The 25817-nt window shown below is 36.0% G+C and overlaps 1 protein-coding gene across 3 annotated transcripts in view; it reads right to left on the reverse strand.

The window, feature by feature from the left end:
- The window catches only part of NAA16 (N-alpha-acetyltransferase 16, NatA auxiliary subunit), a 98906-nt gene that overhangs the window by 61731 nt on the left and 11358 nt on the right, over window positions 1-25817 (reverse strand). For all 3 annotated transcript variants that reach the window (XM_023731627.1, XM_004376616.2, XM_023731628.1), the window contains exons 3-6: window positions 25125-25229; window positions 23712-23869; window positions 21582-21716; window positions 7709-7862 (exon numbers count right to left, since the gene is read on the reverse strand). In XM_023731627.1, coding sequence (XP_023587395.1) covers window positions 7709-7862; window positions 21582-21716; window positions 23712-23869; window positions 25125-25229 — 552 coding nt within the window. The remainder of the gene's footprint in view (window positions 1-7708; window positions 7863-21581; window positions 21717-23711; window positions 23870-25124; window positions 25230-25817) is intronic.

The following is a 25817-nucleotide window of genomic DNA, read 5'->3' on the forward strand; positions in this document are numbered from 1 at the left end:
TGCTTCCGTAAAGATTTACAGCCTTGGAAACCCTATAGGGCAGGTCTACTCTGTCCTAAAGGGTTGCTATGAGTTGGAATTGACTTGACAGCAGTGGGGGTGACTAATATGCTAAGGACTACAGAAGACATAAATGTGTAAATATCCAAGGTCTCTGGGTCTACAAAGTTCACTAAAAAATTTAAAAAAAAAAACACTATAATCTGTGTACATAAGTAATACAGATCATTGGCTCTATAGTCACATTAAAGGCCATAGAAGAATTCAGGAAAACAATACAAGAATGAAATGACAAAATAAATAGACAATTAGAAACAATACAAAAACAACTAGAAATCCAGAAGATTAACAATAAAATATTAGAAAGAGATAAAGTAATGGAAGGACACTGAAATAGACATGAATTAATGGAAGAAAGAATCATGAAATAGAGGACAAATCCCATGATACTAATGTGTTTAGAAACAATTAGAAAAAGGAATGAAAAAGAATAAAGAATGCCTAAAAGTTATGTGGGACAAAATCAAGAGGAATAATTTACATGTAATAGGAATTCCAGAAGAGGAGGAAAAAAAGGAAAAGTACAGAGAGAATTACTGAAGATATACTGGCTGAAAACTTCTCAAATATCATGAAACACAAGAAGATTACCAAACAAGAAGCTGAATGAATCCCACAGGATAACCAAAACCAAACCAAACCCACTGCCATCAAGTCAATTCCAACTCATAGTGACCCTACAGGACAGAGTAAAACTGTCCCAAAGGATTTCCAAGAAGTGGCTATTAAGTTCAAACTGCTGACCTTTTGGTTAGCAGCCAAGCTCTTAACCACTGTGCCTCCAGAGCTCCTCATACAAGATAGGACCCACCTCCCCCAAAAAATCACCAAGATATATCATAATCAAACTTTTGAAAATCAAATACAAAGAAAAAAATCTGAAAGCAGCTCGTGAAAAACAAAATATCACTTACAAAGGGGTACCAATAAGACTAAGTGATGATTTCTTCATCAGAAACCATGCAGGCAAGAAGGCAATGGGATGACAAATATAAAATCCTGAAGGAAAAGAATTGCCAACAAGAATCATATATTCAGCAAAACTGTCTTTCAAAAATGATGGAAAAACTAAGACATTACCAGATAAGCAGAAACTAAGGGAATTTATAAAACTCAGACCAACCTTACAAGAAATATTAAAGGGAGTCCTCTGGATAAAGAACCAATGAAATCACACAATGACATGCGATAAAGGCACATGACATCATCCAGACGTCTTAGTCATCTAGTGCTGCTATAACAGAAATACCACAAGTAGATGGCCTTAACAAAGAGAAATTTACTCTCTTACAGTCTAGTAGGCTATAAGTCTAAATTCAAGGCATCAGCTCCAGGGGAAGGCTTTCTCTCTCTGTCGGCCCTGGAGAAAGGTCCTTGTGATGCCTCAGTCTTCTCTTGGTCTCCTCTGCGCAGGAACCTCAGGTCCGAAGGATGAGCTCTGCTCCTGGCACTGCTTTCTTGGTGGTATGAAGTTCCCGTGTGTCTCTGCTCGCTTCTCTCTTTTATATCTCAGATTGGCTAAGGCACTATCCAATCTTGTAGATGTCATCAGTATAACCTCATCACAGTGACAGAGTTTACAACACATAAGGAGATCACATATAACCTCATCATAGTGATAGAGTTTACAACCCATAAGGAAATCAGATCAGATTACACAATCGTACAATAGTGGAAATCATGACCCAGCCAAGTTGATACACACATTTTTTTGGGGGACACAATTCAATCCATAACACCAACCCAGATAAACACTTCACAAAAGCAAAATAAAGCTAAAACACTGACCGTAGGGAACCAAAGGAATTAAGCTAAAAACAACGACAACTTCAAAACAGAAAGGAGGCATAAAAGATGTAGTTACAGAACTTCCATATGAGGAGGAAGTCAATGCAATTTCAAGACATAACAGACTGTTCTGATTTTAAGAGGTCCCTATGAGTCGGAATCGACTTGATGGCAATGGGTTTTTGTTTTTGTTTTGTTTTTTTAAGGTAAACTTCAGGGTAACCACAAAGAAAAGTAGTAAATCTACTCACCAAAACAAAGAAGAAAACCAAAAAGACTCAGTAAACATAAAAATAACAACAACAATTGATAGAAAAAAGTCATATATAAAAAGAACTCAGCACAGAAAATTAAGAGGAACAAAGAAACCATTAACACCACAAAAAGTATAACACAATGACAGCAATCCATCCATATCTATCAATAATCACACTGAATAGAAACAGATTAAATGCACCAGTCAAGAGATAAAGGGTGGCAGAATAGATAAAAACACATGACCCATCAATATGGTGTCTACAAAAGAAACACCTTAGACACAAAGACACAAACAAGTTAAAAATCAAAGGATGGGGGAGAAAACCTATCCAGCAAATAGTATCCAAAAGAGAGCAGGAGTGCAAAATTAATTCTGGATAAAACAGACTTTAAATCAAAATCTATTATAAGAAACAAAGAAGAGCATTATAGAAGGATTAAAGGATCAATCCATCAATAAGACATAACAATAATAAATATCTATGTACCCAATGACGGAGCTCCAAAATACATAAAACAAACTCTAACAGAACTGAAAAGAGAAATATATAGTTCTACTATAATGGTAGGAGACTTTAACACACCACTTTCAACAAAGGACAGAACTAGAAAGAAACTCAATAAAGATATAGAAGATCTAAATAACACAATCAACCAACTAGACCTCATAAACATATACAGAACACACCACCCAACAACAGCACAGTACACATTCTTCTCCAATGCACATGGACCATTCTCCAGAATAGACCACATTCTGGGCCTCAAAGCAAGCCTCACTAAATACTAAAACATCGACATAATACAAAGCATTTTCTCAGATCATAATGGTATAAAACTAGAAATTAGTAACAAAAAGTGCAAGGAAAAAAATTAAATACATGGAAACTGAATAACACCTTACTTAAAAAGACTGGGTCATAAGAGAAATTAAAAAATTCTTAGAATCAAATGAAAATGAAGACACAACATACCAAAACCTCTGAGCCACAGCAAAAGCATGCTCAGAATAAAAGTTATAGCAATAAATGCACACATTAAAAAAGAAGAAAGATCCAAAATCTGTGACTTAACCCAACAACTTGAACAAACAGAAAAGGAACAGCAAGAGAAGTCCACAGTCACCAGAAGAAAGGAAAGAACAAAGATCAGAGCAGAAATAAATGAAATAGAAAACAGAAAAACTGAATGCACAAAGCTAGAAGTTGGTTCTTTGAGAGAATCAATAAAATTGACAAACCACTGGCCAAACTGACGAAGGAAAAAAAATGCAAAGATGCAAATAAATAAGAAATGAAATGGGCAACATTACAACAGAATCAACTGAGATGAACAGGATTATTACAGAATGTTACGAAAAATTATACTCTAACAAATCTGAAAACCTGAAAGAAACGGACAAATTTCTAGAAATGCATTATCTACCTAAACTAATACAAGGAGAGGTAGAAAACCTAAGTAGACCCATAACAAAAGAAGAAACTGAAGATATCATTAAAAAGAGTCCCAACAACAAAAAAAAAGCCCCGGGCAGACGGCTTTACTGGAGGGTCCTACCAAACAGAGAAGAGTTGACACAAATTCTACTCGAACTATCCCAGAACATAGAAAGGGAAGGAATACTCCCTAACTCATTCCATGAAGCCAGCATTACCCTGTTACCAAAGCTAGAGAAAGACATTACAAAAAAGGAAAATTATAGGACAATATCCCTCATGAATATATATGCAAAAATTCTCAACGAAATTCTAGCCAATAGAATACAACACCATATCAAAAAAATAATACATCATCATTAGGTGGGATTCATACTAGGGATTCAAGGGTGGTTCAACATTAGGAAATCAATGAAAATACTTCACCACATAAATAAAACAAAGCAAAAGAATCACGTCATCATCTCTATCGATATGGAAAAGGCAATTAATAAAATTAAACACCCTTTCTGGATAAAAGCTCTCAGTAAAATAGGAACAGAAAGGAAATTCCTAAACATGATTAAGGACATATATACAACACCAACAGCCAGTATTATTTCAACAGAGAAAGACTGAAAGCATTCCCCTTGAGAACAGGAACTAGACAAGGATGCCCATTATCACCATTCCTATTCAATACCGTACTGGAAGTCCTAGTAAGGGAAATAAGGCAACAAAGGGAAATTAAGAAATCCAAATTGGTAAGGAAGAAATAAAACTATCCCTATTCACAGATGACAGGATCCTATATATAGAAAAACCCAGAGACTCCAAAAGAAAGTTACTGGAACTAACAGAAGGGTTCAGCAAAGTATCAGGGTACAAGATCAATGTACAAAAATCTGATGGATTCTTCTACACTAACAAGGAGAATTTTGAAAAGGAAAGCAAGAAAATACCATTTACAATAGACCCAAAAGGATAAAATACCTAGGAATAAATCTAACCAAGAAAGTAAACGACTTTTACAAAGAAAAATACAAAGCACTACAGCAAGAAACCAAAAGAGACCTACATAAACGGAAAAACATTCCATCCTCATAAATTGGAAGACTTAACATTGTGAAAATGTCAATACTATCCAAAGCATCTACAGATAAAAAGCAATCCCGATCCAAATCCCAACAACATTCTCTTAAATGGAAAAACTAATCTCCAACTTTATATGGAAAGGAAAGAGGCCTCCAACAGGCAAAGCATTCTGAAAAAGAAGAACAAAGCAGGAGGCTTCAGGCTCCTCGTCTCAAAACTTACTAGACAGCAATGGTAGTCAAAACAGCCTGTTACTGGTACAACGACAGACACATAGACCAATGGAACAGAACTGAGAACCCAGAAGTAAATTCACCCAGCTATGGATAGCTGATTTACAACAAAGGGTTCAAGTCCATTCAATGGTGAAGAGACAATCTTTTTAACAAACGGATATTTACTTGCAGAAAAATGAAACAGGATCCATACTTCACACAATACATAAAAAGTAACTCAAAATGGATGAAAGACCTAAATGTTAAACCTAAAACTTAAAAAGTTCCTGGAAGATAACATAGGGACAAGGGTAGAGGTCCTAATTTATGGCATAGACTATTAAACATAACTAAAAATGCACAAACAACAGAAGATAAACTAGATAACTGGGGCCTCCTAAAAATTAAATACTTATGCTTATCAAAAGACTTCACCAAAAAAGTAAAAAGAGAACCTACAGACTGGAGGAAAAAAATTGGCAATGACATATCTGATGAGTTTAATCCTAAAATATACAGAAAACTTCAACACCTCAAAAACAAAAGACAAAAAAATCCTGTTTAAAAAAATGGGCAAAGGACATGAATAGACATTTTACCGAAGAAGACACTCAGGTGGCTAACAAGCACATGAAGGGATACTCACGATTATTAGCCACTAGAGAGATGCAAATCAAAACTACAATCAGATACCATCTCACCCCAGTAAAAACAGCACTGGTCAAAAAAAAACAGAAAACAACAAATGCTGGTGAGGCTGTGAGGAGATTGGAACTCCTATACACTACTAGTGGGATTGTAAAATGGTACAACCACTATAGAAAATGGTATGGTACCTCCTCAAAAAAGGTAGAAATAGAAATACCATATGATCCAGCAATCCAACTAATAGGATATTTATCCTAGAGAAATAAGAGCAGTGACATGAACAAACATATGCACACCCATGTTCACTGCAGCGTTATTCACAATAGCAAAAAGATGGAAACACCTAAGTGTCTGTCAACAAAGAAATAAACAAATTGTGGTACATACATACAATGGAATACTATGCAATGATAAAGAATAATGATGAGTCCGTGAAACATAACATCGTTGAAGCTGGAGGACATTATGCTGAGTGAAATAAGTCAATCACAAAAGGACAAATACTGTATGATACCACTTTTATAAAAAGTTAACAGAAAGCAACATTCTTTGGTGGTTCACCAAGGATGGGAGGGGGAGGAAGGGAGAATCACCTACTAGATAATTCTGGTGAAGGGAAAGGCAATACACAATATGGGAGAAGTAAATACAACGTGACCAAAGCAAATGACACACTGAGAGGTAAGCAAGAATAAAGGAGAGAAATGCGGTAAGGACGATACCATATACAATTCTGTAACAACAGTAACAACCAAAAATCTGTGAGTGGTTACATAGGTAGATACGTATGCTACATAGCCGTGGGAGGGCACATGGGAGTGCATGAACATGCATATATGAGTACAGTTGTGGGTTACTGTTGTATGTGTAGTGGTATATTCACATACATAATAGGGCACATAGGGGGCACAGTTATCGAAATGTCTTAGACATAACCAAACACCTCATGGGACTGAGTTGCTGGGCTTGCAGGCTAAGGACCATAGTCTCAGAGGACATCTAGGTCAACTGGCATAACATAGTTCATAAAGATAATGTTCTACATTGCAGTTTGGTGAGCAGCGTCTAGGGTCTTAAAAGCTTGCGAGCAGCCACCTAAGATACAGCTATTGGTCTCTTCCCATCTGGAGCAAAGTAGAGTGAAGGAAAGCAAAGACTCAAGGAAGAAATTAGTCCAAAAGAAATAATGGCCTACACGAACCACAGCCTTTTCTAGCCTGAGACCAGAAGTAGATAGTGCCCAGCTACCACTACTATCAGTTCTGACCAGCGACACAACAGAAGGTCCCCGTTAGAAAGAGAGAAAAATGTAGAACAAAACCCAAATTCATAAAAAAAGACCAGACTTACTGGAATGACAGACACTGACAGAAGCCCCAAAACTACTGCCCTAATACCCTTTTAACCTGGAACTGAAGCCACTCACGGAGGTCACCTTTCAGCCACATAATAAGCGTAGCCTATAAAATAAACAGTAACACCCATGAGGAACGTGCTCCTTAGAAGAATCAACTAAACTAGACCAAATGAGCAACATCTGCTCAAAAGCAAAAATCAGAAGGCAAGGAGGAGCAGGGAAACGGGAGGGAGGGAAATGAGGAAGGCAGGGTAGAAATGGGGAGAGTGTTGACACAGTGCAGGGATAGCAACCAATGTCATGGAACAATCTGTGTATGAACTGTTGAATGGAAAACTAATGTGCTATGTAAACTTACACCCAAAGCAAAAAAAAAAAAAATTTGCTTCACCCTTTGTTGATAAACACTGTTAAAAATATTTATAGGGATCCTGCCTTCATAATTAGCCCATAATGAAAATGAAAGAATTTTGCTTGATGATTGATCCTAGTGTCATCATTTATTAGTCTCACAATATTTTACTATATATGGATACATCTGATACGAAAGCAGTAGAACATACTTCTGAAGAGAATGAAATCCGGAGTCAAAATGCCTGGACTCAAATCCCAGCTCTACCCAGTTTACTTACTTATGTGACTTTGGGAAAGTCACTTAACATCCCGATACCTCAGTACCCTCATCACTAAAATGGATATCATAACAACTGTATCATAAGGTTATTATGAGAATTAAGTTAATTAATAATGACTTAATAACAAAGTGCTTAGAATACTGCTTGACATATAGTAAATGTTATTTAAGTGCCACAGAATAAAGTACATAGTTCGGTTTTTTCATTGAGGCCATTTTAAAAAGCAGGCCAACTTACCTTTAATTTCTTCCACCAAAAGTTTATCACATATTTGTTTCTCGTATGTTTCTATATGTTCCAAGGATTCCTGAAATAGATCTGCCTCTCTCATCACTTGATTCTGGTACAATATAAGTTCACTATATTCATAGTCTATTTTGTTGGGAGGAACCTGGAAAAAAAAAGACCGAATTACTTGATTTATAATTACATAAAGTAGATACAAATCTTTAAATAAAGTACCTTCTCAGGAGAGTCATTATCAGACTTAAAAAAACAACAAGTAGCTACAACTAGGAGAGTGATTAACAGCACAAAGAATTAATATAACTTTTAAAACAAATAAGGGAGTGGGGCCTCTGGCTATGGCAAAGTGAAGAGGTCAGCAAATTCCATCCCAAAAAAACAAGTATAAAACTGGTTATAATCCTAAGGAATCTACAAAAAATACTAGTAGAATAAACAAGTTTAGCAAAGTCATAGGTTGCAAGATCAACATAAGACAATTAATTATATTTCTATATACTAGCAACAAACAACCCAAAAAAAGAAATTATGAAAACAATTTCATTCATAATAGCATCAAAAAATAACAAAATATTTAGGAATCTAGCATAACCAACAGCTATATACGAAAAACTACAGTGCCAAGAGAAATTACAAATCTAAATAAATGAAGAGACACCCGTTTCATGTTTCAGATCAGAAGACACAATACTCTTAAGACGGCAATCTTCCCCAACTTTATCTGCAGATTGAACAATTTATCAAATCTCAGCAAACTTTTTTGCAGACGCTGATAAGCTGATCCTAAAATACAAATAGAAATGCAAAGGACACAGAATAACCAAACTAATTTTGAAAAAAAAAAGGATAAAGTTGGAGGACATATTTTTCAAATTTCAGAACTTACTATAAAGCTACAGTAATCAAGACAGTGTGGTATTGGCATAAAGACAGACATATAGACCAATGGAACAGGATATAAGGTCCAAAAAGAAACCTTTATGTTTATGGTCAATTGATTTCTGACAAAGGTACCAAGGCAACTCAATGGGAAAAGGACAGTCTTGTCAACAAATGATGCTGCAACAATTAAGTATCCAGATTTCTGGAAAATGGAAAGCAAAAAAAATGACCTTAGACACACACTTCACATCTTATACAAAAATTAACCCAAAACGAGTCATGCACCTGAATGTGAGTGCTAAAACTATAGAAGAAGTTTTAAAAGAACAGGAGAAAATCTTTGCAACCTTAGATTAGGCAAAGATCTCTTAGCTATGAAAACAAAATCACAATTGATAAAAGAAAAAAATCAAGAAACTGGACTTCATCAGAATGAAAAAACCTTTCTCTTGAAAAGATGTCATTAAAAAAATATGAAAATACAAGTCATAGACTAGAAGAAGTTATCTGCAAATCATGTATCTGAAAAGGAACTTCTATCCAGAATATATAAAGAACTTTTACAACTCAGTTGTAAGACAAATAACACAATTAAAAAATATGCAAAAAAGTCAGATAGACATTTCATCCAAGAAGAAATAATAATGTCCAATAAGCACATTAAGAAGTTCAAAACCATTAGTTGTTAGGGAAATGCAAATTAACGCCATGTAATACCACTACACACCCACTAAGATGGCCACCATAAAAAAGATGGATAATAACAACGGTTGGTGAGGAGGTATAGAAATTGGAATCTTTATACTGGTGGGAATGTAAAACGGTTCGGCCACTATGGAAAATAATTGGGCAGTTCCTCAAAAAGTTAAACACAGACGTACCATACAATCCTGTAATTTCATTCCTATCATCTACCCAAGAGAAATGAAAACATGTCCACTCAAAAACTTTAGTGTACACAAATGTTCATAGCAGCATTATTCATAATAGCCAAAAAACTGGAAACAATCCACATGTCCATCAACTGGGAAATTAATAAACAAAGAGTGGCATATCCATATAATGGAAGACTATTCAGCACTGAAAAATAATGAACTACCAATACCTGGTCTACTATGGATGAATCTCAGAAACATGCCAAGTGAAAGAATCAAGAGAGAAAAGACTATATTATGATTCCATTTATTTGAAAAATCCCAGAAAAGGGAAATCTATACAGACAGAAAGCAGATGTGTGAGTGCCTGGGGCAATGGGTAGGAGTGAGAATTGACTATAAATGGGCACAAGAAGACTTTTGGAGCAATGAAATGTTCTAAAACTGGATCGTGATGATGGTTACACAATGTTATCAATTTACTAAGAGGAAAAATAATCACTGATGAACACATAATGAGTAAGTTTTACAGTATGTAAATTATGTCAATAAACCTGTTTAAAAATATACATATGAGAAAAACCCTAACGCCTGAATTTAATCATCTAATTGTAATAATTTTGTGTTTAAAAGGAAAAATTTTTTATGAAACTCACTAAATGTGATACAGTACACTCTCTTTTGGGTAGGAATTCATTCCCAGATAAAGACAAAGAGCTACTCTCAACAGAGAATTCTCTAGTTTGAGGTAAAAGGCCAAGAATCTAAGTAAAGACAGTGGATTATCTCCTCGCTTATGGGAATAAACAAAAATAACAGATTAAAAAAATGAACCCATAAAAACAAACAACACTCAGACAGACTGAGAGAAATGCAGAACAAAATTCAAATTCCTAAAAATGGCCGACCTACTGGACCAATAGAGACTAGAGGAACCCCAGACACTATCGTCCTAAGATACTCCTTGACGTGGCACTGAAGCTACTCCTGGAGGTCACCTTTCAGCCAAATAACAGAATGGCTTTTAAAATAAACAATATCATCTGTGAGTAATGTGTTCCCTTAAGCAGTCAACTATATGAGACCAAACAGTCAACATTTATTTACCCAAAAGCAAGGATGAGAAGGCCAAGAAGGGAAGGGAAGCTAGATCAATAGAAACAGAACAAACAAAATGGAAATAATGAGAATGCTGACACATTGTGAAAACTGTAACCAATGTCATGGAACATCAGCATAAAAATTATTAAATGGGAACCGAATTTGCTGTGTAAACTTTGACTTAAAACACAATAAAAATTGAAAAGAAAAAAAATAGAACATAAAAGATTTCAACAAATTTCTGGAAGATGGAAAGCAAATGAAGAATAACTGATGAAGTAGAAAGGAGGAAGCCCAAGCCTAAAGTTCCTATAACCCTTTAAAGGATGATTTTATTTTGGGGGCGGGGAGGGGAATTTTTTGGTGATGCCATGTCTTTTCACTAATGGAAAGGATGCTGAATCACTGTTTGCTGGTACTTTTTTATTATTTGAAAAAATGGGGTGCCAACTGCAAGCAGGCCATATCAGTCCCATGTTCCATGAAGTACATCACAAACGTGGTACACACTGGTCCCATGGCCCAGAAAGCGCATCACAAACAGTTTTCAGGAAGGTGAGCACTTTATAAACATGTTACCAGCGAGATGACTAATGCAAGTGGGCCACATAGTCCCATGCTCCGTGAAGCACATCACACACATGGTACATATCACTCCCATGGCCTAGGAAGTGCATTACAAATTGTTTTCACCCAAAAATAAGTCATTTACTTGAATATTTCTGAATGTCAGTAACCATACCTTCCCAATAACACTAAGGAATTAGTAAACATACCTGCAAGCCTTATCTTGCTTTACAGAAGCCCCAAACCAAACCCATTGTCGCTAAGTCGATTCCAACTCCTAGCGACCCTATAGGGCAGAGTAGAACTGCCCCATAGGGTTTCCAATGAGCAGCTGGTGTATTCAAACTGCCGACCTTTTGGTTAACAGCCAAGCTCTTAACCAATGTGCCACCAGGGCTCCATACAGAAGCCAAAAGACACGAAAGTTTCACACAATCACCCCTCCAGAAAGCATGCCCTCACATGAAAGGCTCTCAACACTCAAATGTAACGCAGACCAACTTCCTTGTTTTTTAGGCAGTTGCACGAGTGTTCTCTACAACACTAGAACATACTGAAGTGGCTCAAATGCCTGCCAATAAACCTCCAGGAGCAGAAAATGTAGCTGGAACATATATGTGCCATCGCCTGTTATTAGAGTTCCCTTAAAGAGGAAAGCATTAGGGAGGGTGCCTATCTGTCCTGGAAAGCCCCAGATAGGGTCAGAATTCTGAAATGCCAGGTAAACAGAGGTGGTAGGAACGAGTCATGGGGTTCAAAGTTGGGAGAGTAACTGAAAGTCAATATATAAAATATCTGACCCGCTCCATATCCCATCTCCATCAACTCTGCAGCCAACCCCATGTTCAGAATGCCCTGTAGCCAAGCATCCATCCAATTTGGAAAAGTAGAGAGCTGTGCTCCAAAGAAAGTAACTAGCCCTAGAGAATTGGATGCTATGAAAAAAGAAGAGGACAAAAAGATCTTTTAAAATTACAAACATGACTGTTATATAAAAATTACAATAAAAACATTAGGAAGTAAAATTGTGACTGACTATGGGGGTAATAATTATAGAAAACTATACACATATTAAAATTCACAGAATTCTATACCAAAAAAGATCAACTTTAATGTATGATAATTTTAAAAATAGAATTAAGAAGCAGCCTAATTTTCCAGAAAGCAGGATCAAGAAAAAAAAGATTGACAAAAGAGAGAAAAAAGGAATAATCTAGAGGGCATTATCAGACTAGTAAATGTTTCAAACAGAGGAAATAAAATAATTCAAAAGAAATGATCTAAGGAACAACCCAAGATAAAGTCTGAGAATTCAACAGCATATCTTTGGCTGAATAGATTTCTCCAGCTAAACAAGCCCACTAAGTGCTGAGCACAATGATTTAAAAAATTAAGATCAACACCTAGACATATCCTGGTAAAGTTTCAGAACACCAAGAATAAAGAAGACTGACTGTTCTGGAGGAGAAAAAAAAAAGATCACTTAAAAGGATAGCAATCAGGCATCAGACTGCTCGTCTGCAAAACTGAGTACCTTCAGAGTTCTATGGGAAAATGATTTTCTCCTTAGAATTCTGTAACAACTAAACTAATGATCAGGTCTACAGGCAGAATAAAGATATTTACAGATATACAAGGGCTCAGAAATGTATCTCCCAAAAACTTTCTTAGAAAGTTACCTGAAGATATATTTTAGCAAAACAAGGTAAGTGAAGAAAACATGAATTCCATGAAATAATGAAACCAATTGTGTTCTGGAGAAAAAAGATATGCAGGAAAAAATATCTGATAAAATACCTAATATCATGAAAAACTGAAACTTCACTGACTATGATAAAGGCACACAATGTACACGAATAAAGAAAAACAATTAAAAACTCCAGGGAAATCTAAATATTGTACTGAGTTTCAACTTCAAAAATCAAACTAGAGAACAAACTACTGACACATACAACAACTTAGATGACTCTCAAGGGTATTACGATGAGTGAAAAAAGTCAATCTCAAAAGGTTACATATTGTATGATTCCATCTATATAATAACATTGATGTGACAAAATTATATTGATAGATCAGTGGTTGCCAGAGGTTAAGGTTAAGGGAAGGGTGCAACTATTAAGAGGTAACATGAAGGAGTTTCTTGTGGTGATGGAACATTTCTGTATCTTGATTGTGGAGCTGGTTACTCAAATGTACACATATGATAAAATTTCATATAACTATACATGCAAACAAAAAATTACATGTAAAAATATCAATTTCCTGGTTTTGACAAAGTACTATGGTTATATTACATATTATCATTAAAGAAAGCTGGGAGAAAGTATCACTCTGTACTATTTTTGCAACTTCTTGTGAACAGTAAACTATTTTAAAATAAAAATGTTTTTAAAAATTCAACCTATAGCAAAGAATATTTCACTTTCGCTTATAAAACAGGTTCTAAATGTTATCAACCTTGACAATGTAAAAGTAAAAGAGATGACAGAAGTTGCAAAACAGAAAGAAAGGGAGCTAAAAGGATAGATACCTCAACACCCTCACCTTACAAAGTAGGGAGCAAACAAATAGTGCATATAGTTGATGGCATGAGATATAAAGGTGTAAGCATATTCTCTAAAGTCACAAAGATAACAACTTAAGGAAACAAAATACTAATACATTAGAAGGATGAGGAAGAACAGATGATGAGGCAATTAAGAAAGCTAAATACTAACATGTCATGGTAAAACCTGGTAATGTCTGAAACAGATTAAGAAAAGATATGATGCATTATTTAAACATACGGACTATATTCTTCCATATGTCTTCTTAAACCAGCTTCTGCAGAGCAAGGCAGAGATAGAGAGGCAGAGACTGTCATTATACATCCTCTATATTGAGAATTACTTGATAAAGGAAAGAAAAAAAGTCTATACCAACTAAAATTAGTTTGGTGATGGATCAAAAAAAAAAACACAATGGCTTGCTTTTAGAATGGTCTATGAAAGAAAAAGTTTTCTTCAAGAAGACACAAATGGTGGATGATATCAACAAAACTGGCAGAGTAAAGACCTCTGGAAATTAGCCCTTCCATAAAAGCAAGAAAAGTATGGGCAAAAATTGTTAGAATCAACTTTTTCAGAAGTCTGGAAATGGTTAAACAAAGGCTAACAGCAATCAGGTAGCACTTATTCAAGAAAAACTGCTGAATTTTGGTAATAACAAGATATGTGGTGTTTGAACTTGTCCTAGTCATATCCCACACTCTCAGCTACAGTAGCTTTAAAAAATAATAGCCCATACCCCCATATAAACTTGGTAGCCACAGAAGGAAACAGAATCAAGTTGGGATGTTTTCAAAGTCTCATTTCCAAAGAATTGTAATTATCTGACCTGTCTGGTGGTTCCCTGGAAGATCACACTAATTCAGAGTGCACCCAGTGCTAAAAGCCTTCTCCCCAGTAGGGGGGTAGTAAGGGGGTAAAAAAGAAAGTGGGGAGTCAGGGAGCCGGGTGGGGTGGGGGAGCTGCCAAAAACAATTACAGGCAAGTAAATTTTACCTTTGCAGCTGCCTGACGCGTAACAGCTGAAGCAAACACAACATACTAACCAAAAAGCTTAAAAGGAAAAGCTGGAGAATAAGATGTTCATGGGGATTTTGAAAAGCTCCAACATACTGCTGAGAATCTAGAAGCCCACATGCCTGCGTACGGCTGTGTGCATACTGAAGAATGACCAGAGAAGGCCCTCAACTCTCACCTCTGGTACAAAAGCAGGAAGTGAAAGCTAAAGCAGAATTATATACTGCCTGTGTGAGTGTTAAAGGTATGCCTTAAAATGCAGAGAGTACCTTGGAAAAGCCTGGGAGATTTATTGGTTCCAGTCGATTTACTGGTTTTAAGTGTTTAAAGAAATCTAAGTCCAATCATTAGCTGATCAGCAAACTAAGCAGAGATTTCAGGAGCCACGTGCAACAAAGAGTAGAGACTAAACAGACAAGCAACAACAACTACCAGCAGCAACAACAAACCCTAGGGAAGGGGAAGAATATGATTTCCAGAGTTGTCATGTTAGGCTACGCAGTACAAAATATCCAGTTTTTAACAAAAAACTACAAGACACGAAAGAAAACACTAAGTATGACCCACTCAAAGGAACGAAAGCAATCAATAGAAATTAGACCCAAAGAAGTCCAGACACTGGACTTACTAGACATATATTTTAAATTAACTATTTTAAATACGTTTAAAGAGCCAAAGGAACCCATGAACAAAGAACTATGAGAATGATGTCTCACCAAATAAAGAATATGAATAAAAAGGTAGAAATTATAAAAAGGTATCAAATATAATTTCTAAAGCTGAAAAATTCACTAGACAGGCTCAACCCCAAATGTGAATTGGCCGAAGAAAGAATCAGCAAATTTTAAGACAAGTCAATTGAACAACAAAAAAAGAAAAATGAACAGTCTTAGAGACCTATGGTACATCACTGAGCATAAAACGTACACAAAGTAGTGGTCTCGGAGAGACAGAGCAGAAAAAATACCTGAAGAATTTAAACCTTGAACCAAAACTATCCCTTGAGGTCATCTGTAAACAATAGCTTAGCTAAATTAGTAAAATATGTTCGCCTTGAGCACTGCACTCTTTTGAAGAATTACTGACATGAAATCAAATTGACAACAGTAACTCTAAAACACAGATGAGAAGTTTAGGGGGAAGTAAGTCTAAGTCAATGGTTGTGAAATAATACGGGTAGAGACAGTGAAAAGGGTGACACAACATGAAGAATGTAACCAATGTCACTGAACCATACATGCAGAAAATGTTGAATGGGTGTGTGTTCTGCTGTGTAAACTTTCACGAAAAATAAAATATACATTTAAAAATATGTATCTGAAGAAATAATGGGGAAAAATTTCCCAAATTTGATGAAAAGCATTCATCTGAAGCTCAACAAACTCCAAGTAGAATAAACTCAAAAAGATCCACAACTAGGTATGTCATAATCAAACTGCTAAAAGCCAAAGACAAGATAATCTTGACAGCAGAAAAGAGAAAACCAACTTATCACATGGAAGGATCCTCAACAGGGATAAGAGCTGACTTCTCTTAAAAAACCAGAGAGACCAGAAAGCAGTGGAATGACAATCAAAGGGCTGAAAGAAAAAGATTGCCCACCAAGAATTCTATATCCAGAAAACTATCCTTCAAAAAGGAGAAATTAAGACAATTCTCAACAAACAAAAATTGAGGGTATGTCACAACCACACCTGCCCACAAGAAATACTGAAAGCATATCTGTGGTGAAATGAGTTCCTTTATGTGCGCTTTTGCTTTGGTTCTTTGGAAAACCAGCTTAAGAGATTTTTCCTGTAATCCCTGAGACTAATCCCTGAGAAATTAACCTTTGTCCTAAATTTTCTACCACAGAGTATTTGTTACTTTTGTCCAGGTTGATTGACATTTCCTGGGAAAGCTATAAACAACATGACTTTTTGTCTGGCCCTGGGCTACAGCCTGCCCTGTGATTGATACGCACCTTGCAGGGATTGGTCCATGTAATACAAATGAAGTGACTATGGATGATGCAAATGAGGTAACGATAGCCTACTATACAAATGAAGTGTCTGTGGCCTACCGAGAAGAGACTGGTGAGTTTGTGGCCCCGCTGGGAGGAGCCATGCCTTGAAATTGACAGGGAGTTGTGGATATATATGCAGCCAGCCCCACAGAGGTTTTTCAGACAGAAAGCAGCAGGAAGAGAAGAAGTAGAGGAAGAGAGAAGCAGGAGAGAGAGAGAGAGAGAGGAGGCAAGGGATCTCCTAAAAGAGCTGTGACACAGGTCAAGGGCTGTACCACTGAAGACAACGACAGGTCTGGAGGGGGCCCTGCAGCAGAGCCAGTAGCGACAGGTCTGGAAGGTGCCCTGTGGCAGTCAATGGTGAAAAACAGCAGGTCCAAGAGGATCCTGTCCTCAGGGGGCTGAGAGAAGGCCTGTCTTGAGGAGGCTGAGAAGAGGCCTGCATGGCCAGGAGGAGCTGAGAGAGCCCATCCTGCAATGAAGAAGGGAGACTTCGCCTACATGCTTGCTGTTCCTGATTCTGAGTTGTAGCCTGCTGCTCCTGATCCCAAGCTGTACCCTGTTGCTTCCTTAATAAACCACTTAACTATAATATGGTCTGTGAGTTCTTTGAGGCCATTGCAATGGATTATTGAACCCAGAAGAGAAGTAGAGAGTGCTGCAGGAGGGACAGCTGGTGTCAGAACTGGTAAAAAGGTTGGAGAGTGGAGGTATGTGTGACCTCCACCTTATAGGGATCAGGTTTCGGTTGCTCCTGGTCATTATTACCCTGAAGTTAGACAGGTTCTGATGCTACTGCTACTAACTACTACTACCGTTTTACAATATCCTCCAGGCAAAACTAAAAAGACAACAGTAACTTGAATTCACATGAAGAAAACAAAGAGCACCAGTAAAGCCAATCTTCAAATTCATACGGCACTGCCAGGGGCTCCAAACAGCCAAAACAATCTAGAAAAAGAAGAATTAACTAGAAGGACTCATACTTTCTGATTTCAGAAAATGAGTAAACAGCTACAGTAATCAAAACAGTATGGAACTGGTATATGCACAGACATATAGACCAATGGAATAGAACTGAGATCCAGAAAGAAACCCATGCATACATCTATGGCCAAATGATTTTTGACAAGAGTGTCAAGTCCATTCAGTGGGGGAAAGGATAGTCTTATCAACAAATGGTGCTGGGACAAACCTATCTTTATATGCAAACAAATAAAATTGGACCCATATCTAACATTATATGTGAAAATTAACTCAAAACAAATCAATGACCTAAAAATAAGACCTAAAACCATAAAACTCTTAGAAGAAAACAGAGGAGTAAACTTCAAGACCTTGTTTTGACAATGGATTCTTAGATATGACGACGAAAAGCAAAACAGATAAACTGAACTTCATCAAAGTTAAAAACTTCTGTGCATCACAGAACTTTATCAACAAAGTAAAGGGACAACCTCCAGAATAGTAGGAAATATTTGCAAATCATTCTCTGGTAAGAGTTTAAAATCTAGAATACACCCACTCTTCACTTATCAACATGGTTAGGTTCCAAAGACCAAGTCATTATGTGAAAATCATGTTATGCAAAAATGAAGTATGACCACATCAGATCACAAAATGAAGGATGACTACATCATTACATGACTGCCAAATTATATTATTACTTAACTGCCAAATTACATCATTACGTAACTGTCAGATTATATCATTATATAACTGCTAAACGACTGAGAATCACGGCCCAGCATACTGACACATAACCTTAGCCATCACAGTCAGTGTTACTCTCACCTCCAGCCTCGGCGTTCGTTACTGCCAGATATACGTTGTTAACGCACAAAATCATCTGATAGTGAATTTTTTACTATTGTCATAAACGCAAAATGGTGGATAATGAGATAGTCGATAAGTGAGGAGCAAGTGTATATAAAGAACTCCTACAACTCAAAACAAAAAGGTAAACACCCAATTAAAAAATGGGCAAAGGACGAACAGATATTTCACCAAAAAAGATAAACAAACGGCAAATAACCACAAGAAAGACTGATCAACACATTAGTCATTAAGGAACTGCAAATCAAAACCACAGTGAAATACCACTTTACCCCCACTAGGATTACTAGTACCAAAAAACAAAAAAATAACAAGTACTGGTGAGAATACAGAGAAACTGGAGCCCCCATTTATTGCTGTAGGATTGTAGAATAGTACAGCAACTATGAAAACAGTTTGGTGGTTCCTCATTATCATATGACCCAGCAATTCCCCTCCTAGGTATATACTCAAAACACTTGAAAGCAGGGACTCAAACATACACCTGCACACCAATGTTCATTGAGGCACTAATCACAACAGACAAAAGGTAAAAAGCATCTAAATGTCCACCAACAGATAAATGGATAAACTAAATGTGGTATGTAAATACAACATAATATTACTAAGCCACAAACAGAAACGAAGTTCTGATACATGCTATGACATGGATGAACCCTGAAAACATTATGCTGGTGAAGTAAGTCACAAAAAAAAAATACCGTACGATTTTACGTATATGAATATCAAAAAGTGGCCAACTCAGAGAGACCAAAGTTTATCAGTGGTCACCAGGGGCGGGCACGAGGCGGAAAGCTAGAATTATTGTTTAAGGGACAATTAGTTTCTGATAAGTGTGATGAAAAGATTTGGAAACAGTGGTAATGGCTGCAAAATATGACGAATATGATTAATGTCAACGAATTGTATATGTAAAAATGGCAAAGGTTCTCTTATATGTTTTTTGCCACAATAAAAAGGTGGAGTGTAGTTTATTAGTGGTTACCTGGGGCGGGGGGAAGGGAGGAATGGGGAGTTATCGCTTAAGGGAGATTGTTTTGGGTGATGAAAAGGTTTTAGAAATTGATAGTGGTGATGGTGGCACAACATGGTGAATGTAATTAATGTTACTGAACTGTACATGTAAAAATGGTTGAAATGGCAAATGTTTTGTTATCTATATTTTACTACAATACAAAGAATTGGAAAAAAAATTGTATCTCAAAAACAAAGAAAACGCAAAAAAAAACTAAAAGGTTTTTTGCCCTTATAATGAGGTAGAAAACTTTCTCATCCAAACAGTTCTCCAATTACATATTTTCTAGTGCATTTAAGCAAGTTTCTCATTCTGATCCAATTAATATATTAATAATCTGAAATCAAGACAACTTTAGATCTAAAATACTACTACTAAATGATGTCATATTATAACACCTAGAATTTCAACAAAATAACCCTCTTTATTTCCCTTCTCCTCATTAAGTAGAAATTAAAGATCTAATTTTAATCTGTAATTCCTATCAACAAAAGAGTAATATCCAGAATACGTTTAAAAAAAAGAAAGAAAAACTTCCCGCAAGGCAATAAGCAGACAATATGAGCAAAAGATATCATCAGGCAATTCAGAGAAAACACCAACAGTCCAAAAATATGTGAAAAGATGTTTATGCTAATAATCAAGGAAACACAAAACAAAAATGAGATAAACCTCTTCACATTCATAAAATTGACAAAAACTAATAAATCTGACACAAAGTGTGGAAAGATGTGGAAAATCAAGAATTATAAAACTCTGGTGGTACAAGTATAAATTAGTACAACCACTTCAAAGAGTAATAATATAACATCTAGTAAAGATAAAGACACGCACAAAGCTAAAATTCTGCAATTCTAGTTTTAGGAGTACACTCAAGAAGTCTCACAAATGTGGCCAATGAAAGAACAGACAAGACTTTTCATTGTAGCACTACTGTAATAAAGACAAAGTGGAAGGGATAAACTATGGCTTATTTACATAATGGAACACTGTTATGGATTTAATCGTGTGTCCCCCAAAATAGGTGTTGCAAAATCCCTTTATCTGTGGTTATAATCCCATTTGGAAAGGGGTTGCTTTTGTTATGTTAATGAGACAGGATTAGTATACAGTGTGTCTTAAATCAATCTCTCTTGAGATATAAAAGAGATTAAACAAGCAAGCAAGAGAAGCAGAGATGGGGTAAGAGAGATGCCAAGTGACATGAAGATCACCCAGGAGCAGAAGCTCAAAGAGACAAGAACCTTCCCCTCCAGAGCTGAGAGAGAGAGAAACCCTTCCCCTAGAGCCAGTACCCTGGATTCGAACTTCTAGGCTCCTAAACTGTGAGAAAATAAATGTTTGTTAAAGCCACCCATTTTTGGTATTTCTGTTATTGCAGCACTAGATAACTAAGACAAAAACCAAACAATAGTTAAAAATGGATAAACTAGCTCTACATATATCAACATGGATATATGCCTATAGTGTTGAATTTAAAAACTGCTTAACATTCATGTAAATTTTTAAACACACAAAATAAACATGACTGGGAAGGATCTACAGACTGGAGGATGCTGGTTACCTCTGGAGACCCACATGGAAGGGCTTTAACTATCACTGTTTAACATTTAGTTTTTTTTTTAAAAAGACGACGATCTGGAGCAATTATGGCAAAATGTTAACATCTATTTAATCTCTCTGATGGTACCTAAGGTTATATATATTTAAAAAAATACATATTTCTATAAAATATCAAATATATACTAAAGAAACAATTTCCATAGCCCCAAAAGTATTTTCATTTTTGTATTCTTTTTCTATCTTTATCCAACTGAATATCGTTGAAATCATAGTGTACAAAAATTTTTATATTTATTTTGTATTCAGAGTTCTAGGTCTAAACTTTTTCCAATTAAAAAATTTTTTCAAGTTTTTCCTTAAGTTTCAAAAATTTTAATTCATATATGGGGGGGACGATTTAGAAGTCAACTGTTTTAGTTTGTAAAGGTAGAAGAGAAGGTTAAAATAGAGTTCTTACTTGCTGAGTTTGTCTAAATTCTTCCAAGAGTTTTAGTGCCATATCATAATCTTTCAGTAAATGGTATGCAATAGCATAGCCAATCCAGGAAGCACGTTGTGTTGGGCGCAACTGAAGAAGTTGATATCTTGTCTCCTTCAAAAAAGAATATTTTAATTTTTAAAAGTTGTTTAACCTTCTCAAAATATTTATATCTCATCACAGTTTTAAGAAAACAATTGCATTTAATATCTTTGTAATAAATTCAATTAACAAGTATCAGTTCCCGAATAAAACAGAAATACATCTTATATTCCTTACTTTAAATTACTTACATTCTAGAACACCCTGTAATGCTCACTGTAAAGCTGTCACTGAAAAGCTGTCCTTGGGGCCCGTGCTTTTGGGATGTCTTATAAGATTACCTTCATGTAGTGAGATTTCTTCCGGTAACTAAACGTCTTGGAACAAAGACAGCTGTTTTAAACTTAAAATTTGCTATTTATAAAGCTGTCACAGGAAATTACAACGTATTCACATTGTCACAACGGGCCCCATAGCTTGAATGCTTCACAGCTAGAAAAGCAGAGATGGTCAACACAGCCAGGGGAAACCTACAAACACACAGGACTCCCGTAGCAGAAAAACCACTGCGGCCACTGTTAAGACAGATCATCAACGATGACGTTATGGACAAAATACCAGAAACTCCACCATGGCTGCCTCAGAAGAATCAAGATAACTTCACTATCAAAAAAAATCCAATCTCCCTACATAGCCTCCACATCTCATAGCTCATTTCTACCTCCAAATTCTAGGGAAGTGTAACTGTTTGGAGGAACAAGGTCTCATGAAGAATTCTAACGGCATATGACATTAAGCTATAGCACTCTCACCTGTTATTTTCACCATTGCTTCTCTGTCACGCCTCTCCTTCATTCAAATCAAAGTGTTTGGCACCCTGCTCAGTACTCCTTGTCTTTAATGATCTTTTCTTCCACCTGCTCAGGGACCCACTCCCACGACCACACCCTGGACTTTACTGCCGCCCAGAAACCATATATTAAGACATCTCACTCTCTGACCACAGCTCCTACACTTTCAACAACATTCTCGTCTGGTAACATTCCTTCCTTTGTTCTTTGACATTACCAGTACCTTTATCCTTGGGTTCCTCACTTCTCACCACCAACTTTCTTTTATCTTCATTTGATTCACTACCCAGCTTAGCAACCACTCTCTTACCAATATTCTTAATTTCTCTGCCTTATTCCTAAAGGTAACTGATTTTAACTTCCACAGCACACAGACTGATGAGCACTGCTGAAGAAAAACACACAACCTTAAATAACAGTGCCATAATTAAGTTCAGAGGAGCCCTTGAAACTGCTGCAATAATCTAGACATCAGGTACAAAGATTCCTACGGCAGCATAAGGCAAAGTAAGAAGTAAATGAAAGATTTACTTAAGAAAACTGTTAATAGCCGGTGACTGCCTTTACCTAACAAAGTGAGAGAATTCCATTTTGGACATACTGAATTTACGATACTAAGTGGAATAAGAGTAAGCACATGGAGATGCCAAGCAGAAAGTTGAAGATTCAAGTCTGAAGGGGTCTAAACCACAGAAAGACCAATTTATGGAAATTGTTCTCACATTGTTTGTATTTACTAACCCATAATAAAGAAAGTGAATGTTTACTGTGTTTACATTTCAGATGTCCCTAGGTGGCACAAACAGTTAAGTGCTGGGCTACTAGCCAAAAGGTTGGCAGTTCGAACCCGCCCAGCGGCACCTTGGAACAAAGGCCTGGCAAGCTGCTTCCAAAAGGTCACAGCCATGAAAACCCTACGGAGTGCAGTTCTACTCTGAAATACATGGGGTCGCCATGAGTCATAACTGACTCGATGGTAACTGGTTTGTTGTCTTTTTTTGTTTTTTGGGGTGTTTATATTTCTATTATAAAAGCTCTATTGGTTTGACCAAATTTGTAAATGTCAAACCCACAAAGAATCTGGTATGCAATTTGCACAAGCTGTAATGAGCAATCAATTACATGAGGTCAGACTATGCTCACCTCATTCTAAATTCACATGCTTTTAAATTACGTCTATTGCAAAAACATATACATTTAAGACTTAAGTACTTACTCGGTAACCTTCAAGGTCTCTCATTTGGATCTGCAACAGAGAGAGATCCCTTAGAATTTGCAGATTGTCTTTATCTAATTTGAGGGCATTTCGGTAACACTTAATAGCTTCATCATATTTCTTATCAGAACGCTGCAAGAGTCCATACACATGCCAACCTAATAAGTTAAGGAAATAGAGACATTCACAGATACTAGAATATACTATGCTACACATCTAATATAAAACTTACCTTAACAAAATGGTACTTTGTCTGGGATTTGCTTCAGAATGATCTGGGATGTGGAGAGGGGGACAGTGAGGGGATGGTTAAAGATGAAACAAGATAGCCTTGATTGACAATTGTTAAACTGCTGAAGCCAGGAGATGGGCACATGGGGTTTCATTATTCTATTCTACTTCTGTACTTGTTTGAAATTTTCCATAATATATTTAAAGTAATCTTAGAAAATTCTTGGTAAAAATTCTTTACATTGCCCCACCTTCTATTCCCTCACTTCACCATCCCAGCAACCTCAACATTTATTTGTCCTTCATCACTATATATGAACAGAATATTGTACAAAAATTGCAATTATCTTTTAAAACCGTAAATTTACATCCAACCAACCCTAAAATAACATGTAACCCTAATTACTTGATTAATAATATTAAAGATCACAAAACCTAAGTTTAGTTTATTGTAAATTAAAGTCTTAGCATATCCTGAAGCAAAACAAACAAAAACTATCATAGTTACATGCCCTGTCTCTTCACTCTGGTGTAAGCACTGGGATAAAAAAATGAGTATTTAGTATTCTGAGAGATCCCTAAGCTAAATATGTAAAAATACTAATCAGACAATTTCTAAGTGTCCAGCGAAGTATAACAGCTATATCCCAGTGCAACAGAAACCAAGCTGAAGAACCAATATAATGTCATAATACTAAATAAAATGTTTTAAAACTAGTTCCTTCTAAATTTTTCTTCTAAAATTTCTACAAGGAAGTTTAAGGACCCAAATTTTACTATATTAAAAAATAACTAAATCAGTATTTGGAATAACAGCAAAATTGCACTTAGTTCATGGATGTGTAAGAAAAAACAATGAGTTCAAGTTCACATATAATTATCAAAGTAACTTTTCTCTCACACTAAGCACAACCGCAATAAACACACACACATTCTGTATAGGGATTTTCTTTAAAATACTCCAATAAATAAACAAAGGGAAAGGGAACAGATCAAACAAATATTATAAAATGTTGATAACTATTGAACTGAGTAATAAGTACAAAGAATTCATTAAATTCTGTCTTTTGTGTACGTTTGAAATTTTTCATAGTAAAGTTTTTTTTAATTCGAATTACAAAAAATTAGTAAATGGAAAATATATAAATGAAATTAAACCATTCAACTACTGTAAAAGGATACAGACATGACTCTTGACATCATTGCGCAATCCTTTACGAACAAATTCATACGCTTCTTCTTTCCTTCCTAAACAGTTCAATGTTAATCCTTTCATAGCCAAAGTTTCTGAAAAATAATTTTAACCTCTATTTACACAAAACTCTAATTTTTCTCTTCAATTTTAATATTTGAGATCTGAACGATTATTACTGCTCCAATGTTTTATTATTCATTTTTAATGTGGTTAAAATATATATAACAAAACATCTGCCAGTTGAACCATTTTTACACCTGCAATTCACTGACATTAATTACATTCACCATATTGTGCAACCATTACCACTATCCATTTCCAAATTTTTTCATCACCCTTAACAGAAACTCAGTACCCCTTAAGCAGTAACTTCCCACTTTCCTCTTCCACTATTATTCATCTTTTCAATCCCATAGTTGGAAGAACTTCTCTCCAAGTACAAAAACTGAAACTATACATAAATATTTGCTTAAAACTTAGCTGGAGTCTTAAAGGCTAGCGAGCAGCCATCTAAGATGCATCAATCAGTTCCAACCCACCTGGAACAAAGGAGAATGAAGAATACCAAAGACACAATGAAAATATTAGCCCAAGAGACAGAAAGGGCCACATAAACCAGAGACTTCATCAGCCTGAGACCAGAAGAACTAGATGGTGCCCGGCTACCACCAATGACTGCC

The sequence above is a fragment of the Trichechus manatus genome, unplaced genomic scaffold (assembly GCF_000243295.1).
Source record: "Trichechus manatus latirostris isolate Lorelei unplaced genomic scaffold, TriManLat1.0 scaffold00044, whole genome shotgun sequence".
Taxonomy (NCBI): Eukaryota; Metazoa; Chordata; class Mammalia; order Sirenia; family Trichechidae; genus Trichechus; species Trichechus manatus.